Source organism: Bradysia coprophila, unplaced genomic scaffold, assembly GCF_014529535.1.
Source record: "Bradysia coprophila strain Holo2 unplaced genomic scaffold, BU_Bcop_v1 contig_232, whole genome shotgun sequence".
NCBI lineage: Eukaryota > Metazoa > Arthropoda > Insecta > Diptera > Sciaridae > Bradysia > Bradysia coprophila.
The window spans coordinates 13,082,610-13,105,572 of record NW_023503493.1 but is presented as its reverse complement, the minus strand read 5'-3'; the positions used below and the strand labels follow the sequence as shown (position 1 = coordinate 13,105,572).

Here is a 22,963-nt window from a genome sequence, read left to right as displayed (position 1 = left end):
ATCCAACACCATTTGGAAGTGCTCTCTTATCGACGATGTCTTGTCAGCCATTTGAACAAGCATATAACCTATTTTACTTTCTTAAAAATACATTAAAAGACAAAAACAAACGGTACGACGATACGATGTGCTACGAAATTTATATTTTCCAAACGTTTTTATGTGTGAAAAGCGGAGATATTGTCGTCGCAATTCATTTAAATCGATTAAATTGTTTATATTAGTTGTGCTAGATGGAAAATTTATTTTATAAAATGGATTCGAAAATGGGACACCGAGTACAGCGTCGAGAAACTTTTATTGGACGTTAAATCTCTTGGACGTAAATATGGCCGAGGTATAATTTACATTGTCTTTCCGTTTATGTGTTCATTTACGTATGTAAAATTGTAAATCCTTTTCGGTGTCGACGATTTGGTGACTAAGGTTGTAAAACTTTGTTTTCCATTTGTCTATTTTGAACCATCTTCTATCTTGATACTTTGTTTTGATCTGGCAAAGTTTTCCATCTTTTTTTATTATGAAACTTGAAAGCTCTCCTTATCAGGGAAATGGTTTCGTAAATGTTGTTTCTAATGTGTTTGTGTAAGTCCCTAGTGTCTGGAAATGGATGTGGAAAATACACGAGCTACGTCGATATTGAGCGAAATAAGGCAATTTGTGATTTATACTCTGACGAGGAGCATTGTAACACATGTTGACATTACACTTTGAGAATTGAAGGAACTGACAATTTTCATCCAATTATCTGTATTCATTTCACATACGTCGTTACCAGATGATTAAAGCGTAATGCACGCACGAATCTATTCGTACACAAATGTCGATATCGCATGTGTTGTGAATGACATTAATTGGATTAAAATTGGCGGTTGATAATTTTCTCAAACTTTACCATAGCCCGATGTGATTAAAGTTGCAAAAAGAATCTTTTCAAAAGATTGAGAGAAAAGTCACAGATAAATTATTTGGGTGAATGTTTATGTATAGGGCTACTGATAATCGCATTCCGAATAACCGACTTGTGCGAAGCGATAATCACTGGTAAAAAATCTGTCTCAATAATTCCACATCCACCATTCAATTCCAAAATTCTACTAACTTCCAAAAATCGCATTCAATTTCCAATATTCCATTCAATTGTAACAATTCGATTCGATTCCAAAAACTCTAGTCAGTTAAAAAAAGTTCCTTGATTTCAAAAGGGATATTATCAAAACAAGCCATGTAATCGTCAACGCAACAATCCTAAATATTCAATTTAATTTCCACTAAAAATTTCAATATGTCCACCAAATTACACTCGAAATTCCAATATTTGGTGGACATTATACTCGAAATTCTAATATTTCCATTTAATTCCAAAAAATCCATTTTCTTATTTCCAAAAACTCCGTTGGCTTGTCTTACAAATTCCACAAAATTCCTTGACAACAGTAACTAAGAATTTTATGTGAAGACAATTGAAATAAACTAAAAATAGTTTTAACAAATGAAGTGACAGATTTTAGGAATTTTTTCAGATCCAGATTTACGAGCTAGCATATTTTCATCAAAAGCTTAAAACAATTTGTTAAAAATTCTCTTGAATCTAAAATTGTCTTTAAGACAAAAGATGAAGTATAACTGAACTCGGTTCATCTAACGTGAAATGGCAATTTGTGGACTCGATTTTTATTATGGAAATTTCTATACTACCTTTTCTTACCATAGATAAAAACCCCTTGCACCATAAAATATTTGTAAAGGGCGCTCTTATCTTTGCAGTTGATATAAAAAATGAACCCGGCCAACTCCCGAATAAAATAAAACCAGGAGATACGTACAAAATTCTCCAGCACCACAAAACACAATCAGATGACTTGATACGCATAATTCACCGACGATTCTCTGTGGTACATTTAAGTTGGTGTTTAATACTTACTTAATGCAATTAATATATTTCCGACACTTTCAAAGATGTAATGTTTAGTGCAAAATATCCCACTAACCTTTTACGGACGACTATCATTATATGTTATGAATGATGACTGCAGGAATGTACAGCAAGCTGTGACAGAAGCGCTCATAAAAGCTCAATGAAGTACTAGATTCGAAATCAATCTCTTAAAAATACGTAGAACAAATGAAGTAATAGATCCGTTAGTAAAACTGATGATATGCTTGGTATCTGTGAAAGGTTAAAATACCACACCATATTTTGTTTTGCCTTACAATTCAAAAAATTATTTCGTCGCTTCAATTAATAAATTTGGATTTGAATTTATGGTACCTTGATGATGGTACTATTGCAGGCAGCCCTAATGATGTTTTGTGTGCACTTCAATTAATCATTAAGAAGGCGAATGAAGTCGGTTTGGAACTCAATCATCAAAAATGCGAAATTGCATTCCTCGGTTCAAATTCAAACAAAGAAATCGACGAAGTAATGAAAAGATTTCAATCAATTTGCCAAGGAATTAAAGAAATACAAACGGGCAACGAATTTCTTTTGGGTACCCCGCTTACCGAACAGGCCGCTGTGGTTTGTCTGAATAAAAAAATCATCGACTTACAACGACTATCCAGGAAGTTATCGAATATCAGTGCACATGGCGCCTATTTTCTGTTGAGAGTTTCGATCACAACTCCACGATTGATTTTCTTTCTCCGTGGAACACCAATGTGGCGCAACAGTATTGGTCTACAACATTATGACGAAGTTTTGAAAGAATCATTAGAATCACTTCTCAACGTTCAATTAACACCTCAAGCTTTGTCCGAATCAGCCTTGCCAATTAAATATGGAGGAATTGGGATCCGTCATGCATCTGACATAGCCCTACCGTGCTTTTTATCATCAATTTACGAAGTTTCCGACTTGTTAGACAATTTGTTATCTGAACAATACCGACAAATTGATTTTGCAAAATCGGAGGCAGAAGAACTTTGGTGTGACAAACATGGTGACTTGCCAGATGCAGCAGTACGAAAGTCCCAAAGCGCTTGGGAAATCAATATGATAAACAACACAATCAGTTCAATACATTCATCGGTCAACACCAAAGAAGATAAAGCAAGACTTTTATCAAATTCAGTGTGTCATACCAGCGCATGGCTACAGGTGATTCCATCACCACAATTGGGAACATACCTATCAAATGATGAATTCAGAGTCGCTATGTCACTACGCTTAGGCACACCGATTGTGCAACCACATACTTGCATCTGTGGAGAAAAGGTCGATCAATTTGGTAGACACGGACTATCCTGTTCAAAGGCAAAAGGTACAAGGATTCGACATGCATCAGCAAATAATATCCTCCAGCGAGCTCTACGATCAGCGGAAGTTCCTGCAATCTTGGAACCCCCCGGATGCTCAAGACCAGATGGAAAATTACCAGACGGCTTAACTCTCGTACCATGGGAACGTGGAAAATCTCTTCTCTGGGATTATACATGTCGGGACACTTTCGCCCCTTCATATGTGGAATCAACCTCAAGACATGTAGGATATGCTGCAAAACAGGCCGAAGATAAGAAATTTCGCCATTATTCTGGTTTGTCTAATCAATTCTGCTTTGTGCCCATCGGCTCGGAAACTTCGGGAGTTATTGGTAAACATGGGTTAGATTTAATCAAGAAGATAGGCAGTAAAATCGCAGATGTGACAAACGAAAAACGGTCTACATCGTACCTGATTCAACGCATTAGCATAGCGATACAAAAGGGAAATGTTGCATCTATATTGGGGACGATACCGCCATCGAAAAAGTTAAATGAAATTTTTTATTTATAATCCCGAACAAATTATTATTAATGTAAATTGAGTTAATAAAAATAATATAAACACCAACCATCAATTAGCATTGCTGGTCTAATCTCTAAGAATAATTTTCGTTAAATGAAAATGTCATATTTTCGTCCCTTTCTTAAAGCTACCACGACACGATGTTGAACCGGAATAAACCGAAAAAATGTAGTGAAATGATGCGCCAAAAGTGATAAGATACACAAATTTCATTTTTCTTATAATTCGCTAATACACTGACAAAAAGTGTTAAATATCTTACCTATCGTAGGTAACTTTGGCTCCAGGTAACCTACAATAGCTGACACAGCTGTAGCATACCTCTCCATACAAAATCTAAAGCAGTAGCAGTTAGATTTCCTAGAGGCAAAGTTACCTGAAACAGGTAAGATTATTTTCAACTCTTTATTGTCTGTGTATCCCCTAGCAGACATTTTGGAAAATATCCTTGCCATTTTTGAAAGGTTGATGGTTTTGCTTTTCATATTACAGTGCTCATATAATTTGTAATTGTTAACTGTTGTTAGAAGAGCTTAATTAAGCAATTCAACATAAACCTTCGTATCTGTCACGACACATTTTTTGTAATCTCATTTTACCATCAAGTATCTTCTTCTATATTCTTTTCAACGTGTACTTTCCTATGTTAATATTAAATATCTGGCCGTCAATATTATTTACCTTCAAAAGGCATAGAATATTACTTCGTTTACGGTCATGTAACCTCTTACCATCGCCTGTTTCAATGACAGTCGAAGAGGATCGATTTCTAATACATCTATGGGTGATTTTTTTTTGGGTCACAAACAATAACGTAAAATGAAGGGCGGGTCGGGAGTTAAGCTGAATGAAAGAAAGCAATAAATCATTTGTGTAAGGGTTACACCGACTTATTAAATGCCTAAAATCTTAATGTAAAAACAAACATATTATATGAAAAATCCATAGTGTGTGTTCACATCAAATGTGCTGTATCGTGCGAATATAACAGAAAAACAGTTGTGTCATTCACATAGTAAAATTCGGTGATAGACATTCAACCACTGGCTGTAATTACGACATTATTTTTTATTAAATCGATCAGTACGAAAAGAATTGGCTCACCGTATTAAATTACGGTACAAAATGTGTGTGTATAACCAGTGCTATAGCACAAACTCTACAGTATCGAGTCAATAGAGCGTTGAAGGTATTGGTTTTCTCATTTTAAATGTAAATTTTAATTTTATCAGAGGTTTCATTGATATTATCCTTCTGTTAACCTCTAGACCTTGTACTCTACTTACGTACCCTGTAGCATTTTCAATGAATAAAGGGAAATCGTCATATCGAATAAGGAATCAACAACGAAACGAAATATATCTACACAACACAAAACTTACCTTAACGACAGCCAATTTTCCTTACCGGGAACGAAACTTTCGAGATTGTATGTTGTTTTATATACATATTCGATTTACTGCGTGCACGATAGTATTATACTATAATAGTATACCCTTTTCGTGCTTATTTGATTTGAAATGTTACCGAATTTTTGTTCACTCTGACTATCGATGTCAGAGGCGCCGACTTTTGATTTGTTAATGGGGGGGCTTGTGGGGGACAGAGAGCACAAAATGTTTTTTTTGGAAAAACCCGAGGAATTTAAAGAATTTTGGCGTTGTCATGGGTGGCATCTGCTCCCGTTGTCCCCGTAAAGTCGGCGCCACTGATCGATGTTGTATAAACGTAAAACGTACTCTGGGTGGATTGCTTGCACATTTTCATTTTTGTGTGAGGTTTAGGTCAAACATGGTACACCAGTTATAGCCGTGTACACTACACAGTCTATATGTATACGGCTTATCGACATTTATATTGTTACACCTCACAACAGAATCGGGTTAATCGGGCACATTCAAATAGCACAAAAAGAAAATATTAGTTTTTGAGGGTTAACTATGGCAAAGAATGAACAAAATTTAATGTCCTTGGTAATTGGTTAATCGTAACAATTGGATTATTTAATAAAGTTTACTCAGTATGACCAACAATTTTTTCCATTTTCTTCATTAAAGAAAATATTTGTATCTGAGACAGGTACATAATGTCCGCCTTGTTGTATAGGTTGTCGATCAGCTCAATATATAATAGTAAAATGATGGAAATTTTAACAATGAATTGATATCCAACCTTTAATTTGATGTCGTGTGTCAGGTTACACAGCCCTTTTTACTGAAAGAAGAATTTGAATGTAGGCTGTAAGCGTCCCACGTAAATTGTCTCGGTGTAGTTAATGCACGCTTCTCATGTAGACAATGTTCACTTGCATAATATATAAAACCGGATTTTTTGTTCCGCCTTAGATGAGTGGGGATCAGGTTATACAAAGTTTCAAACATCAGAAACCTTTTGAATGGATTTTCTACGACTCATGACCTTTCAGTCGAATAAATAAATTAGCATCGGTACAAGTGAGAGTTTTGTTCGGTCAATTGAAAAGCCCAAAGTGTTGTAACACTTAGAATAAGAGTTTTGTATTTTTTCATTTTATTTCCCTTAAATTTTATGAAGTCGGTTCACTGTTTCCAGCATACCTCTAATCTAATTATAGTCTCAGCTATTTTTATTACCTCCAATAAAAATCTCATGTTTTCATAATTAAAACCGAAAATTAATTTTATTAACTGCTCATGTCATTCATACACACAACACATTTTATTATATTATTTGATCGCATTACTCCGCACAATACTTTGCCATGTTATGTGTACATTGCTGAGCGCGCTACTAATAATAATCTCAAATAAAAATGATAACCGAGCACGAATCGCTGGGTAATTACCACCAGCAAATACGAGAGAGACACACACAACATAATATAGTGTGTACATGCACAAACAAAAATCCACATAACATAAATGAAAAACAACAACCCACCGCTTTCCATTACACTTCACTATCACGTTCTAAATTCCACTATGAAAATTAAAAACTATACATAACGGGCGCCGTTATACCACTCTGATCGCAAGGATGGAATGACGATAATTTTTAATTACCTTTGGTTTTACCATTTTATTTGGTTTAACTTATTCTTTAATTTTATTTTTCCATTTTTTTTTTTCGTTTCTTTCGTAATTTATTTTATTTAAGAAAAACACGGAATCTATTAAAGTGGCCACTGATGGGGTGGCCTTCCAATTAATTTGGTGTGTGTGCGAAATACATATAAATAAGCCCGTGTGTAATTACAGGGTGTTAAATGTTATGTGAAATGGTCGGTATAGTCATAAAGAATTGTGTAACTGAGTGAGAATTGTTTTTCTATTTAATTTTTTTGACTTGATTTGACCTAGCCCACATAGGTTTTATGAACCTAAATCGTTCATGAATGAATAACATACATTACTAGCAAAAAATATTTTTTGAATCCAATTTTGTCTGAATGTTATAAATCTCTGAGACAGTACATTACATGCGGTGAATCACAGTATGTATATGTCACGAATTTCTGCTAGAAAATTTATTTTAATTATGAGTTCGTTACATTCCGTTATGCTCTGGACATTTATGATCCGTTAGAGTCATGTTAGGACACTTAATTAAAACGTTTTCGTTAAAGGGGATGCCTGTGTTCTGCTGCCACTTCTTTCATACATGAAAAACTTTAATGAAGAGGGATTCTTTTGAAAAACAGCCTACCGAAATCGGACGCATTTTCCAGTTGACTTTTTATATGTGCCTAGAAAGGACTTCGACCCTTGAACGCAAAACCACTTTCAAAAAAATTCTTCGAAGCTTTTGTGGCTGGTGAAAGGTGATCAAAAACCGAAAACTTGCACTTTTCTTACCAAAATTTCTCCGGATACACGAGCCGTACAGGGTCGTGTGGGGTGTCAAAAGAATCTCTCGAAAAAATTCTGAAAAATCTTGTTGAAACAAACAAACAAAATTATTCTACGAATCGAACAAGTCTACAGTTCTTCTAAACGAAGGGCAGTAATAAAATAGTACATGAAGGGTAAGCTCCTTAATTTATTGTCAAAGGTGGAATGTCGAGATCTGTTAGACGACGACCACGAAAAAATTAGTTGAAATCAGCATTTTAGTCTGTGGCTAGCATGTACGTTTAACGGTCACGTGTTGTTAAATTTGTACTGTCACGCTGCTAAGACATTTGTCAGTACGTAGCACAAAACACAAAACTACATTTCCTCATATGTACAGATATTTGATCTTTGATCAGATGGGCATAGGCATCCATTTCAACCCATAATTTTTTCTGACGAAAAGATCACATCATTGAGACAATAAAAAACCATTTTTTCATTCAGGCGGACCAAAAACGTCACATTCTTTCACCAGATAAAGTGCCAAACAACAACTTTCTCTCTCACTTTTTTACACTTTTCGTTCCCAATCACGTCATTTTTCGTGTCCAGTTTCGTGTAGTCACGTCACTTTTCGTTCCCAGTCAATTTTATTTAAATTTAACGTTGAAACAATTTCGGATTTCATTTGTTATGAAGAATTAAGTTCCAAACAAAACATTTTTATATTTTATTTCGATTCCGAACGTTATTTGAAGTATTTCTGCATTATATCATGCATCGAAATTTTGCATGATTAATTTTTAATTCAGTAAAGTATCGTGAAAAATTAAGAAAATAATCGAAGTCAGAAACCTTCTTCAACATGCGTGCATAGCGCGCCATCTTTTTATTCAGTCGAAATTGCAAAAAGTTACATGTGAAAGAATCGGGATGTTTAGCAAAGATGTAAACAAAATGTCCTTCTTCATTTGGCAAATGACCCTTCTCCATCGGGTCGTACATGTTATGAACACAAAATCAGCTTTATAAAAAAAACTAAAAACATCTAGAATGATTTTTTGGTCATAATAAAGCTCTAAATCGAAATAAAATCGTTGTTTGGAACTCAAATTGAGTTAAAATTTGCGAAAATTTTGTGATCACTGTGATCGCAGAGTACGCACAGTAAACAAATTATTCAAGTAATTGTTCAGGTTTGTTCGGAATCTGATTTTTTAGTCAGCCTGAATGAAAAATAGTATATGTCTAAGTAATAGTCTTTTTACTTGGCTCTAATGACATTTTTGACACAAATGACATTTGACATTTTGAATTCTTTCAAAAATTAAAATTCCAAGCAGTGTTCGGTTTTAGAATGTTAGTTACTGTATGCTCACGAGTCAAATTTAATTATAAGAACGATAAACACATTGAGTGCTTTTTATCGTTAAAAGTGCATTACATTAAAATATATTCAAAGTTAATGTTTTCTTGAGACTTTGTTTTGATCATTTTTATTTCAATTCAAAGTAAGTTTTTCAGTCTTTTTTCAACTAGCCGCCGCCGACATTTTTCAATCGGCTCTCATGGCTCTCTTAAAAAGCCCCTAAAAATTTTCATAATTTGTGAAAATTAGTTGTCATATTGTTCGTTCAAAAGTTTTCTATAGAATTTTCTGTGAAATTTAATTAAATTTCGGTATGAATCCGATACCCGACATCTTACCCTAACATAATGTCACCAAATAAAAATTTAGCAAAGAATTTTGTATGGGTTGTCCAATGTACAAAAAGATAAAAATTACAAAGTAGAGAAATCCATCCGCATCACTGCCAAAGTAGGTACTTCGCAATATTTTTACTAAAATTAACTATATCCCATTCTGTTGTGCAATATACACCATTGAGAGCAGGGCTTTTTTTAGAAAACGTTTTCGAAAATCAAGAATTTTCTACAATTTCAAGAATTTTCTAGAAAATAGGTCCTGCCAGTTTCAGATGAGAAACAACCTTAACGAATATACTTGAAACAATGACAATGGTAAAAATGTAAAAATAAAGTGGAAATGCAAAAACAAACTTGCTGTGAAAATTAGTCGAAAACTCTACTCTACTTTCCAATTAAAACTATTTCTCTTGTGGAAAATTTCTACGAAAAATAATATTGAGTGGTTTCACCTGTTCAAATCTTTCTCTATTTTTTGCTTCAGTTCTAACCCTGTTTGTTTATTCAGTCGCATTCGGACTTAAATTGTTCACTATAGAGTGGACCAATTCAGTTTGCTCACATAACAACACACAAAGTATGTGGATTTTTATCCGTCCTCTCCCCTTTTAGCCGTTTCCAATTTATCATTATCAGGAATTTAATTAAACTCTTTCTGTGATACACGACCCCATTTTTGTGGATTGCGTTAACATTTTTGATGTTATGTAATCGGAATACAATTACCAATAAATCATAATTTCGGTGAATAAATTCATAAAGTTTGTACTGCAACGTGTTGCAATTGGAATGGTTGTTATATACCATGAACAGTATATGTGAGTTCATCATTCGTTTTCCAGGTTGAATAGGTGCACCTATTGCGGTAATCGGAGTACTTATTCGAACTAGTGAATTTCGTCTGTCACATTTATCATTGAAATTCAATGATTGAATCCGTGGTACTGGTTTTAGCCATGTGGTAAACTGGCTCATAATAAAATCCATTTTCAGGAAATTTATTTATGCAACGTGAATTTAACAAACGGTTATTTGGATGGAACACATCATTACATTATATTAGGTGTTATGATTTTAGTGCACCTATAAGCACTCAATTACAGATAACTTTAAACTACAACCCCAACCACAAAATTTTCGAATTCAATATTTCAACGATATACTGAGACACTTAATCCAAGCTTATCTATTTTTGTTTGTTCGCTGGCTCGAAGGGCTGCTCACTCTTTTTGATTAACCTAATTTTCCAGTGATTTACCATGATTAAGCAGTGATTAGCCATTGATTTACCATTGACCAAATCATCGTAACATCGTAATGTAGCTAAGAAATCGTGATTACTCAATGAAATATAATCATTTAGCTCGGGAGATCACGGTAAATCACCGTCTTAATTTTTGGTAAATCAAAGGTAGCAACCCCTCGCGTTGGCTTTTACGGACGTAACTAACGAAGTTTTACTATCAATGCTAAGTTCCGTATGCACCACAAAATATCACTAATGGAAATTTAGTGGCAATTACTTTGTGAAAATCAGCCGTGTCGCTGTTCATTATCCGCTCATAGACAAAAGTTTCACGCACAGAGCTTTTATCACAAGCAACTGAATTGTATAAATACCTGAATTTACAGACAACAAAACATTTAAACAAAGCCAAGGATTCATTCAAAAGTCAACAGAACATTATTTTCCTGTGCATTGAACAAAACTACAACCATTCTGCGCTCACAATCAATACTCTCGTCACAATACAAATTTATTTGTCATTCAGTGTCCCTTTGGGCACATTTTCCTTATTTATTTGAAATGTACAAGCTCTCTATCTTGAAACTAGATAAACAGATTATTGGCGTACTCGGTCTGGACAATAGACTTCGACCGCACGCTGTCTTTCAAAAGAAAAACTTAAAAGAAAATCCTGTCACGTTTTGTAACTTTGTTATGTAATTTTTTCTCTTCGCTCTTCGTCTATTTCGTTTTTCAACTTTCTTTCCGTGCTTCGTGCTGTGACATGGATAAAACTGTTTGATTTTTAAACAGTGCATCTATTGCACATTCATGAGTTGGATACTTGCAGAGTTGTAAGAAAGAAAGAAAAGTTTTCGAAGAATTTACTTGCTATTTTCACAATGGTAAGATATCGTACAGAAATGGTATTTTATAAGCAGTCGTATAGTCAATGTATTTTTAGTGTTTTATAGACGAAAAAGTTTTGAATGAAAAATTAAAAAGAAAAGTTTTCGTTGTTTTAGTAAAAAAAATTGTTTTAAAGTGATTGAATGGAAGCTATTTTAGTTCGCTTTTAATTATATTAAATTACGTAATTGATCGAATTAAACGTTTTTTTATGTTAAACAACACGAGAAATATCTTTTAAGGTAAATGATGGTGAGTCTACTATTACCATGCCGAGGTTGAGAGGTCAAAAGGCTTCAAAAGGTTACTGTGTCAAAATTGGAATTTTCACATTGTATTTTGCATACCCAAGTTGGACTGTGAAGACAGAAAACCTGATATAAAAAAAGTTTTATTTAAAAATTTTCCTTTCAAGCGCAGATACCTCCATTTAGGTCAAACGGCCTAATGGAGCATTCAGCTCTTCAGAGTTCACTGTACATTAGAATTTTTGGTAGATTTGCCCTTTTCCTTTGCAGTACAACTTTTTCAAGGATAGGTATTCGTATTATGACACTACAGAGGCTAGGCTTTCTCCCCATACATACCATGTCATGACACCTTAGACGCTGCAGCGGGTCAGGGACTTTCAAAATTTATGATTTTTTTTCATTTATGGACGATAACTATGCCTCAAACTTTTTTTTTATTACATCATGTCAAAGCTCTTAAAGAGTCAAGATTTCTTGATCTGAATAAAAACACACAATACATGCAATCTTACACGCATACATATTTGAAAATTTGGAAGCTTTGACGTTGAAGAATTGAGAATTCGTGCTAGAAGCAGAGGAGCATGTCAAATAGGACGACTTCACATTCACTGTTCAATAAGTTGAAGTTCGCTCATCATTTACCTTATACATTCAAACGATTATTGTATAACCAGAAACATAAATAAAATGATTTTGTTGTGAAACTCCACAATAACTCCAAAATCGATTTATTTCGACAACAGTGCAGACTAAATGTAAAAATAGTGTTGACCTAATCTACATTAAGAATATGTCCATTTTGTTAAGTGTAAATCACATGTGAGCCGAGCGTAGAAACCAACACCATTTTCGATGCGGCATTAGCTTATGTCACATTGACATTCAAAGCGACATATATCTGTTGTTTTCAATGAATAGGAAACCGATTTTCCCCTAGTTGTAATACCAATTTTGTTCCTATTATCAGAATGTAGTAGACGTATCTCCATTCTGCATTTAGATGTTCAACTAGTTATTGTAGGGAATTGAGCAGGTAATTGGATAATGGATACAAAATTGGTAAAAATTAGCGAAAGGAATTGGTAAAAATTAGCGAATTATATGAAACGTGAAATTTTATTGATTCATTCTAATATGGTGATACGCCCGATGAACTTAGCTTAGATTTTTTTTCAACGTTATTCAATGTACAAATACAATCCATATGAATTCACATTGAAACATAGCCCGATTACGGAAACGCTTATGCGTGTGAGACAGCATTAAAGTGAATAAAAGGAATAAAAGTTTCCAAGCTAAAATTTTCGGGTGTATCGAAAAACGTCTATTGACAACTATTCGAAGCGAAGTTAAATCAATGTAATTTCATTTTTTTATAATTAGCTAATTGGAGATGTTCCCATTCTGCATCTAGATTGGCTAGCATCTGAACCATTTGTATACCATTAACTGTTTGATACAACTAATAGGGGCATAAGCTCGATTACACATCATACACTTCAATTGCTCTCCGAAAGGTATTTTAATGACTCGATCATTTTAATTTGTATCTACTTTCAGGCAGAAATAATTTGGTAGCTCTCCTCGAAAGCATTGTCTATACGATAGAGTACTTGACACTTAATCACTAATTGAAATCTTGTAATAAATCGAATATCTGTAATGCGGTTCGTTGAACAATTCTCTCAATTAAATGAAGTTACTCTTGAATTACCGGTTGTAACAGTATTCTCATTTACTTAACGAAAATCACAAGTTTGGATGCTATTTCTGTTCAGAACTAACAGATTGGATTTAAAACACTCAAGACCATTGATTCTCTGAGGGTTATGTGAACTTCTGCAACGATTAAAACGTCCGAAAGTTCACATCGCCATATTCCATCGTCAAAATGATCTTGCTCAATTTATTAAATGAAGATTCAATCTGCTGCTTTTCACGACTTATTATTACATTGTTTGAAAAACAAAATTAATTTTAATAAAATTGTGATCCTCTTTATCCGAAAACATATTAGACAATAAAAAAAAAATCTCCATCGCACGCCCACCATAGTGCCATCATATATTTTAGCAGAAACATAGCCACTTTTAGTCTTATCAAACCGAAAACAGACAAAAAACGAAAAATAAATCCACTTTCATCCTCCCATTCCATCGGCACATAAAAATATACATCGCGAACAGCGACTACCAAAATATATAATGAAAACTAAAAGCAGAAAAATGTATAACATCAAAGCCCGTTGTGTCGGGACCGAAAAAGCGCAATATTGTAAAATGTGGAACACTTTCGGAGTTCTTTTTTTTAATTAACGAGATTTCCCGGGGAAATGAATAGATATAGAGGGCATAACTGACTTTATATAAGATAGACGGATTGAAGACCGGTGTTTAGCAATATAATGCTTATACTTAAATTGATTCAGTTAAAGTTTTCAACCAACTTAGTAAGAAGTATACCCGAACAAAAGAGATGGGCGAAATTAATGTTTGATGTAATTTAAACAACTTTATTATTTTCAGCAAAACGAACGAATACAGTAAAAGATTCGAAATGAATGAAGAATGTTCCGTGATTTATTAGTTTCCATGGAGGTAACAGCTGCTATTAGAGTATCATTGCATAAAGTTTATTGAACAAAAGGATTCGAAAATTGAAAATTTATTTTAATGAGATGAAAATAGCAGACATTTTTTTCTCAAAGGTTTTGAATGTTTGTGACAACACGAGGGTTGGATGGCAGTCAGTGCCAAGAGTTTTACGTCAAACTTGGCTCTCTAAATAATGAATTTTTGCTTGCTTGATTTAAAATGAATCGATTTTGTCTCATTGGTTAATGCATTTACCGGGACACTTAATCGCATACATTTATATTGGATGGTCTTCATTGATGTTGAATTATTAATTAGTCGTCAGACACAGAAGACACTCCAAAATGTCTGTCTCGAGTAAGGTATCTTTGAGGTGTATGATGAAAAAGTTTTCCAACTAAATAATTTTGGATAGCCCATGGCGACACCGAATCGCTTTCAGTTCATCATTTACTGTGTGACTATTTAAATCAAGGTCTTCTTTTTTCAATTCTTTCTTGAATGTTTTTGTGAAAATTTGGAAAATGTAGGGAAATACGGGAAACCAGGTCGAAAACCAACTCGGAGTTTTTGATCCATGCATTGTCTGGCATTGACCGTGAATCTGTGTATTCTCTTATCAATATTTGAATGCTTACTAAATCTAATGAAGTACAAGATTTGGTATCTTACACCAAGTTACACTTCAAACAAAACAAATGGCAGATTTAATCGTTGTAATGGCGATATTTTTGCCGTTTATAACAGGAACTACTTATGTAAACGCAGAGATAGTTACTTTTCCTTTTAGGAAAAAAGTGTAACTAGAAGAGTTATACAGTCGTTGAAAAGTGAAAACTAACATGTTTTCTGTTTTGGGACTAGTTTTGGGTTGAATTGTGGGACAAAAATACTTAATTTAATGAACAACAGTGGCGCTAGTTGTCCAGCAAAGTTTTTATTCAATAAAATTCTGACACTTTTGATTCGGGGTGCTCACATTCGCACCATAAAAAATTCAAACGAGCAGTTAACAAAATCGAGAACATAAATGTACACATTTTTTGCGATGCAAAAAAACCTTTTTAGATGAAGAAAAACAAATAATTTATTTCTGACCACATCAAAAGCAGAAAATTCCTCCGAAGTCAAATTCTTCGATTTAAAGATTTTCGATTAGAAAATAGAAATTATTAGCAATTAACCGCGACCAAATACTTAGTTAATTTATTATTTCACTTTTCGTATCATTTGAATGGGAAAACACGATCAAAACATTGGCTGTGGATGTTTAAATTTGAAACCGACAGCAATGTTTTGATGTGTATCTTCCACACACGTATATTTCCGAAATTTCCTCAACACTTTTAGCCGTTCACAAAAATATTTGCAATGTTCAACGCACTTAAAAATCGCGAATAATGCACAAAGTTTAGCAGAAATTTTCTCACATCACAACCGAATCAAATTGACACAAGAATAATGAATGCGAGAACAATACTACGCGAACAGTGGTCTGACATTTGAATTTTGGCTGCTCATTACCGTACCATTTAAAAATGTGACCAGCAGCTTCAATTCCAATGCATCAAGATTTTACAATTTTACTTTAAATTTCAGAAATAAATATGAGGATATTGTGTGTATTTCAAGACACAATGTCAACAATTCTTGGGAAGGGTCAGCATCGCAAAAAATGTGTACATTTATGTTCTCGATTTTGTTAACTGCTCCTTTGAATTTTTTATGGTGCGAATGTGAGCACCCCGAATCAAAAGTGTCAGAATTTTATTGAATAAAAACTTTGCTGGACAACTAGCGCCACTGTTGTTCATGAAATTAAGTATTTTTGTCCCACAATTCAACCCAAAACTAGGCCCAAAACAGAAAACATGTTAGTTTTCACTTTTCAACGGCTGTAGATACTATTGTAACGCTGGTCATAAAGGACTTTCAGCGTTCGTGCCAAAATTGTTAAGACTTTTATTGTGAATTGTTGTTTTTCGAATAAACTCTTCCCAAACATTCGTAAATTTTTAAGTATTTCAATGTAAGTGCTTGATATTGAAATTTTGGATGAAAAAATTCTTTATGGCTAATGATTTATATCTTAAGGTATCCGAAATTTTGTGCAACGGCTATAACCGCTGTAAGGCGAATAAAGTATAAAAACAAACCAGACTGTATCTGGCTCATATATCATAAAAGTATTACGGATTTACTTATAAAATTTGAAACGGAAAATTTATGTTTCTAGCATATACACCCGCAGGTCGCACAATTACATTTTTATATTTCTTTGTTTGTTTTCAATCCTGATGAATATTACAGAAGAGAGATATGTACAAAGGTACAGTTGTTGCACACACAAACATAAAAAACAACATTACAGTCGTTATCCAGTAAAAACACGTTGAAACACATGGCTAAGAAAACATACTTCAAAGGAGACGTACAAAAAGAAAAATCGAAAAATAATGAGCTCAGCAAATACACCGAGACGAATAAACCTTGTAAAGTCTTTCTCAAAGTTTAAAAAATGATTGCGTAAACGTGCTCTTCAATTAGAACATCATTTGTCGACCTTACTATCAGTTGTTTTTCTTATTTAACTGGGATGTACTGTGCAGTATAGTTAACAAGTGAACTGAAATATAACGACTATTTTGTCATGCGATTTCAATTTTTCTTTGATTCGTCCGCTTTTTAATTTGATAAAATGTATCCATGCTATTAACTACCTATTACTGATGTCATTAATTCTATGTATCGATAAATGAAAAGCTAATAATTGACTACCTGCTAACGACATGTCTTTATAAAAAAAAAATTTCGTCGTCGAATTTTGTATGTTTCTCCCCATTTCAACCTTTTAATTCGTCATGTAAAGCCGGAACTGATTTTAATTAAAACAATTTTCGAAAGGGACATCTTTCAATCAACTGAAATAACGGAACAGTTAAATGAAATCGGGTTAAACGGTTGCCCAAACATTTAATTCGTATTGACATGATGTAGAATTTTAATTGTCAATCAATCTATAATTTTCCATCTCATTAAGTTATTTAGATAATTATTGAGAAGATATCGTCAATATCTTTCAACTGCAAAAGGATTTAATGTAGAAACCGAGATGGGAGAAATATTTTGATCCGATGGGCTTTAGTTGCACCTTCATATGAATTTTCCACATCAACGCACTTCAAATATGACTGGTAGTCTAAATAGGGTACTGAAACTTGACAGTGTGTCACACAACCGTAAAAAACCATTTCATACAAAATATAGTACTCTATTTGGCAGCTGTCGACTATGATCACTTTTCCTTGAAGTGCGTTGACCACATTCATTCGACCAACTCATTAAATTTTTAGAAACAGTTAGGCATGTTCGATAATTCATTCGATTGATAAAATATCGATTATTTCCCTGGAATCGATTATCGATATTTTCAGAAAATCAACATCAATCGAATGTTTTATCGATATTCGATAAATATCGACTGAAAATCGATAAATATCGCCTGATATTCGGTACATAACGACTGATAATCGGCAAATATAGACTGATAATTCGATTTTCAGTGGATATTTGTTGATTATCAGTCGATATTTATCGATTATCGATAAAACATTCGATTGATATAGTATCGATTATTTGAAAATTTTATCATCGATTGATGATATTTTTCAGTGAACATGCCTAGAAACAGTCTCTACAGATGCTTTTGTAAAAATTTCTTTCTGCACGGAATCTGTTGCTTCCTACACGACATTCCAAATTAAAAAAAAACATTAAAAAAGTAAATCCTCAGAATCGTTGAAAATTCTAGAAAACGTTTTTGTTAGTCCTTTAAGGATTTTTTTGTTAGAAAGTCCTTTGAGAATTTTTTGTTAGAAAATGCTCTGAGGATTTATTGTTTGAAAGTTATTTGAGGATTTTTTTCAGAAAGTCTTTTGAGGATTTTTTGTTAGAAAATCCTTTGAGGTTTTTTGCTAGAAAATGTTTTTTGTTATAAAATCCTTTGAGGATTTTTTTGTTAGAAAATCCTTTGAGGATTTTTTTGTTAGAAAATGTTTTGAGAATTTTTTGTCAGAAAGTCCTTTGAGGATTTTTTGTGAAAAAATCTTTTGAGGTTTTTTTGTCAGAAAATGTTTTTGTTAAAAAATGCTTTGAGGATTTCTTGTTAGAAAGTCCTTCTGGGATTTTTTGTTAGAAAATCCTTTGAGGATTTTTTGTTAGAAAGTCCTTATGGGATTTTTTGTTAGAAAATCCTTTAAGGATTTTTTGTTAGAAAATGCTTTGAGTATTTCTTGTTAGAAATTCCTTCTGGGATTTTTTGTTAGAAAATCCTTTGAGGATTTTTTGTTAGAAAATGCTTTGAGGATTTCTTGTTAGAAAGTCCTTCTGGGATTTTTTGTTAGAAAATCCTTTGAGGATTTTTTGTTAGAAAGTCCGTTGAGAATTTCCTGTTAGAAAGTCCTTCTAGGATTTTTGGTTAGAAAATCCATTGAGGATTTTCTTCTAAAAACTATTTTTGCACCAAGAATAAACGATTATATGCGCCTGTCGCCACACCTTAAACTATAATCAAGACAATCAAAAATCTGGTCTACAGTCTGGCTCTAAAAAAAGAAGAGGTTCAAATCGACACACCCTTCAATCGATAACAGTTGAACAGGCGTTCCTAAAAGATCTTAACACATCCCACACACATTGAAACTGAATCCGTCTGGCATTGTTATCGAATGAACACCATTCGGTGCGTAAAAATGATAAATTTCTTTAAACAAAACAACGCCGCCACAAAAGATAAAATAATGTTCAGCACTCTCTGCCAAAAAAGCAAAAGCCATTATCCGCTAAGCTTGACTGGAAATTTTCCAAAAACATATACACTATTTGTTGTAGGTATGTACGTTTCCAATTACTGGCGCTAACTAATATTCATTGTGATAATTAAACAAACCGTAAAACATTGTTTTCATTTGTTTTCAACATAATTATAAGTAAACAGACTCTTCACTTACAGTAAATGATTATTTATTAACGCAACCGATACACCACCGTATCTATTCACTTAAAACGTAAACGGCTGTGTCTATATTTATATACGGCGAAAACATATAGGCTCTGGTTCATAAATCATCCACAAGACACTTTCCACAAGATACAAGGGAGGAAAATGTTCAATAAATCTTAAGCTTACAAATATAATTCATAATTTTAGTCTCGAATGCATGGTATTCTATTGCCGTTACATTTGTTGAAAGTAAATTAATTCCAGTTAACATCTATATTCAATGAACCCAATTTTCTTTTTTCTATTCCAGGCTTCCAAATGGACTCCGACGAACAATGCCATACAACTTAATTGAACCATAAACATATGTATTCTGCATACCATTGCTGTTTCCATTCGGCAAAAATTATTTTGCATTAAATTTATCAATTAAACACAACATTGTTGTACCACTGCTGTGTGTGTACAATGTATATCCAGAGTATTTATATTATTGATGTTGTGTACGAGCAAGTGATGTGAAACAATTTATATAATAAACGAGCCTGAGAACACAGCACACCCACACACATATTGCCAAGAATAACAATATCCGCAACAAAAGGAAATTTCTGTACCAAATATGACTAATCAAAATATGTTCGCTAACAACATCGAATCAATACAATGGAAAATGGGGTGGTGGTGAATCGAATCCCAACCGATATAACCGTGTGCTTGTGAACGGGTGTGGAAACGACGCAACGTTCAAAACGAAATTAAGATCATTTTCGAAGTAGAAACACTATTTGTACAGCTACATCGAAGAATACCTTTGTGTAGTTTCGATTGTGTAAATTGCAAATTAATTGCACAGCTGGGAACAAGTATGGCATCGGCGAGAACTATTTTTGTGTTATTGATGGAAACGATGTTGTTTTTTGGTGCATCTTATTTAGGTAAGTCATAGTTTCCTATGCATTCTTTTGGTTGAAAGCTTTTTAATTACACCATAATTGGCCTGGCTCAATGAATAGTACCAATTACTCAGCACCAATTACATCGTTTATTCGCTTCGCTTAAAGTTTCATTCAGTTTCCATTTCGGTATATTTTGCAAAACTAAAAACATGAAAGTGTTCCGACTGAATAGTGCCTAAGTGTATGAGTATTGTTGCACGAATAATGGGATGGTAAATAAAGGACACTTAAAGGGATAGCAAATTCAATGGAAACTTATTACAGAACGCAAATAATAAATTTTGTGTTCTTTGTAGGTTGTTTGAATGGCAAACATGTTCAAAAACCTTTCGAAACCGCAAAGTAGACAAGTATGTTTATTAAGTGGGGGGCAGAGGAACATAGAGTTATCCCTTTTTCTATTTAAAATTAAACAAGTGTATTAGTTATATGTTTTCATCTGTTTGTCTGGAGTGTGTCATCAAATTATTGTTGAAGATTTGAAGAGTTTTTAATTTAATTGCCTTATGTTTGGGAATGTAGAATTTGAAAAACCATTTCGAACAACATTTCAACGACACACTCTTTTATATTAATAGAAACCAGAAAATGATTAAGGAAAAAAGGACCAACTTTTGATTGAATTGTTGTCGTTAAATTTAATTAGAAAATTTTCTATTTAAAAAAAATCGATTAAGATTTCTGTGCCCATTTTATGGAGAGAAGGGTATAACCGTTTGCTGAAAAAGCGTGTGCCGAAACGGTTTTAAAGAAATGTTAAGAAAGGAATTTAAAGTTTGAGGGTTTTTAAACTTCAAGAAGTTTTTCAATTTAATTTTTCTTTAAGTACAAGACCACACTACATACCAGTCTATACATCATCTTTAATAAAAAAATATTTTCGACTTATGCAAACTAAGTTAAGTTAATTGTAATCCAGAAGGAGCTGCGGGAAACTATAAATATGTCACGTAATTTCCGTTTAGATATTGAAAATTGATAACATTTGACTATACCACTGTGACAGAAGATGATAGATAAGATTTCGTATGAAATTTACCAACGCTTGTTGTCTTCATGAAGGTAGATATATAGTGGGGATGTACTGTCATTTATAACCGAATCAGATGTGCGGTAGCATGAAAGGTTGATAAAATGATATAAACGCAATCGCTTCCTCTCATTAAAAACACAAAATTGTACAGAACATCGGGTCATCTGTTTTAAGATCGATGCAAGATTTTGACGAGCTCCCGAAAATAAAATATATCCTGTCCAGCGGTACGGGACACGCTAAAAAAATGCTCAAAAATGCCGAAAAAATTAATGAAATTCTAAATTATCTAAAAATAATCTACAGTGAACGACATCTCAAATGTCTCAGTGTCATTTTTTTCAGAGAATGTCATTGTGAATTTGCAATGACACAATAAAATTCTCAGAAAAATTTGACAGTGAGACATTTGAGATGTCGTTCACTGTAAATATTGCAGAATGGCAATTTTGTAGCGTTTCCACAGAAAGACTTCACTTTTTGTGTTGAGATGGAAATTTCATAAATATAACAGAAATTCCGTGACGAATCCATCGTTTGCCGCAACTCCCTCCTTATTGGCAGGCTGAAGCGATTAGGTTAGAAGACTACAAAGTATGGTCTATGGTCAAATGTAAGATAGAAATACGCATTTTGCCTTTTTGTTGGCTCGAACGAACTTATTCTCCTGAAAGCTTCCGTCAAATTCATTTAAATAGATCAAAGTTGACTTCATTTAATACGTCATATTAAACAAAAATTTCACATAGCCCAAAAAATAACATCAAATAAAAGATAATCATAAAAATCTACTATTATGAGGCATTACAGTTGCATCTGCTGTTTGACAATGATCCATAAAAAATTGCATAACATCTCAAGTAGAAAATATATAAAAAAATTTCAGATTTCTTAAAACACGCAGCTCAGAAAAGAGTCTGGGCTAAATGATTCAAAGGACATATCCTTCAAACTAAGTTATAGTAAAAAATTCTTTTCAAATATAAAATGTTGACGACGAAATAAACTATTTTTTGATGAAGATGCATCGTTTGCATTGCTTCATACCCTTTGTTTAGCAATAGTTGTAGCTTTATATTTGCAAAGAATTTGTTCCAGCTTATTGTTTGTTCGAATCTATCTTCATCTGAAAGTCTGAAAATTTTCATCGTTCTCTGCGAAGTTATGCAATTTCATAAGGTGAAGGAAAATTGAAAATTTTCACAAGAAATGAGTTCCTTCTGGGCGAAAGTAAGCGAAATTCGTCTGTTCTGCGGCTTGTATGAACTGGTCATACCTAGATTTCATTAATGTTAAATCTCATTCCCAATTTTGCATATAAGAAGCTGATATATTACAAGTGATTCGACAACCGACTTCACTTAGTTTGTCTTGCCATCATAAACCTAGACGAATTACATGATTGTACACAATGGCTGTGAAAACACCGAATAATATCCTGTTAGCTTGTATCGATATCCTTAAAGAGCATTTAAAGCTCAAACAAAGCTTCTTTCGAATGTCAATGGAAAAATTGGAATTTTCACTACAACACAAAGGGAACCCTTTAAACCTTTTTTCAATCTTCACAGCCAAGCAGAATGTACAACAACTACAACATACAGAGACAAATCAAACGGAATTTTGAACATTTTATGTGCATACTAGGAATGCTTTTCAATTTAAAACATTTCGT

General features: G+C 33.4%; 1 protein-coding gene across 3 annotated transcripts in view; it reads left to right on the top strand.

Annotated features, from left to right (window-relative positions):
- Window positions 1–22,963, top strand: part of LOC119076752 (zwei Ig domain protein zig-8-like) — a 135,050-nt gene that overhangs the window by 37,032 nt on the left and 75,055 nt on the right. For all 3 annotated transcript variants that reach the window (XM_037183700.1, XM_037183699.1, XM_037183701.1), the window contains one exon: window positions 19,607–20,234. In XM_037183700.1, the coding sequence (XP_037039595.1) occupies window positions 20,165–20,234 (70 nt within the window). In that variant the 5' untranslated portion in view covers window positions 19,607–20,164. The remainder of the gene's footprint in view (window positions 1–19,606; window positions 20,235–22,963) is intronic.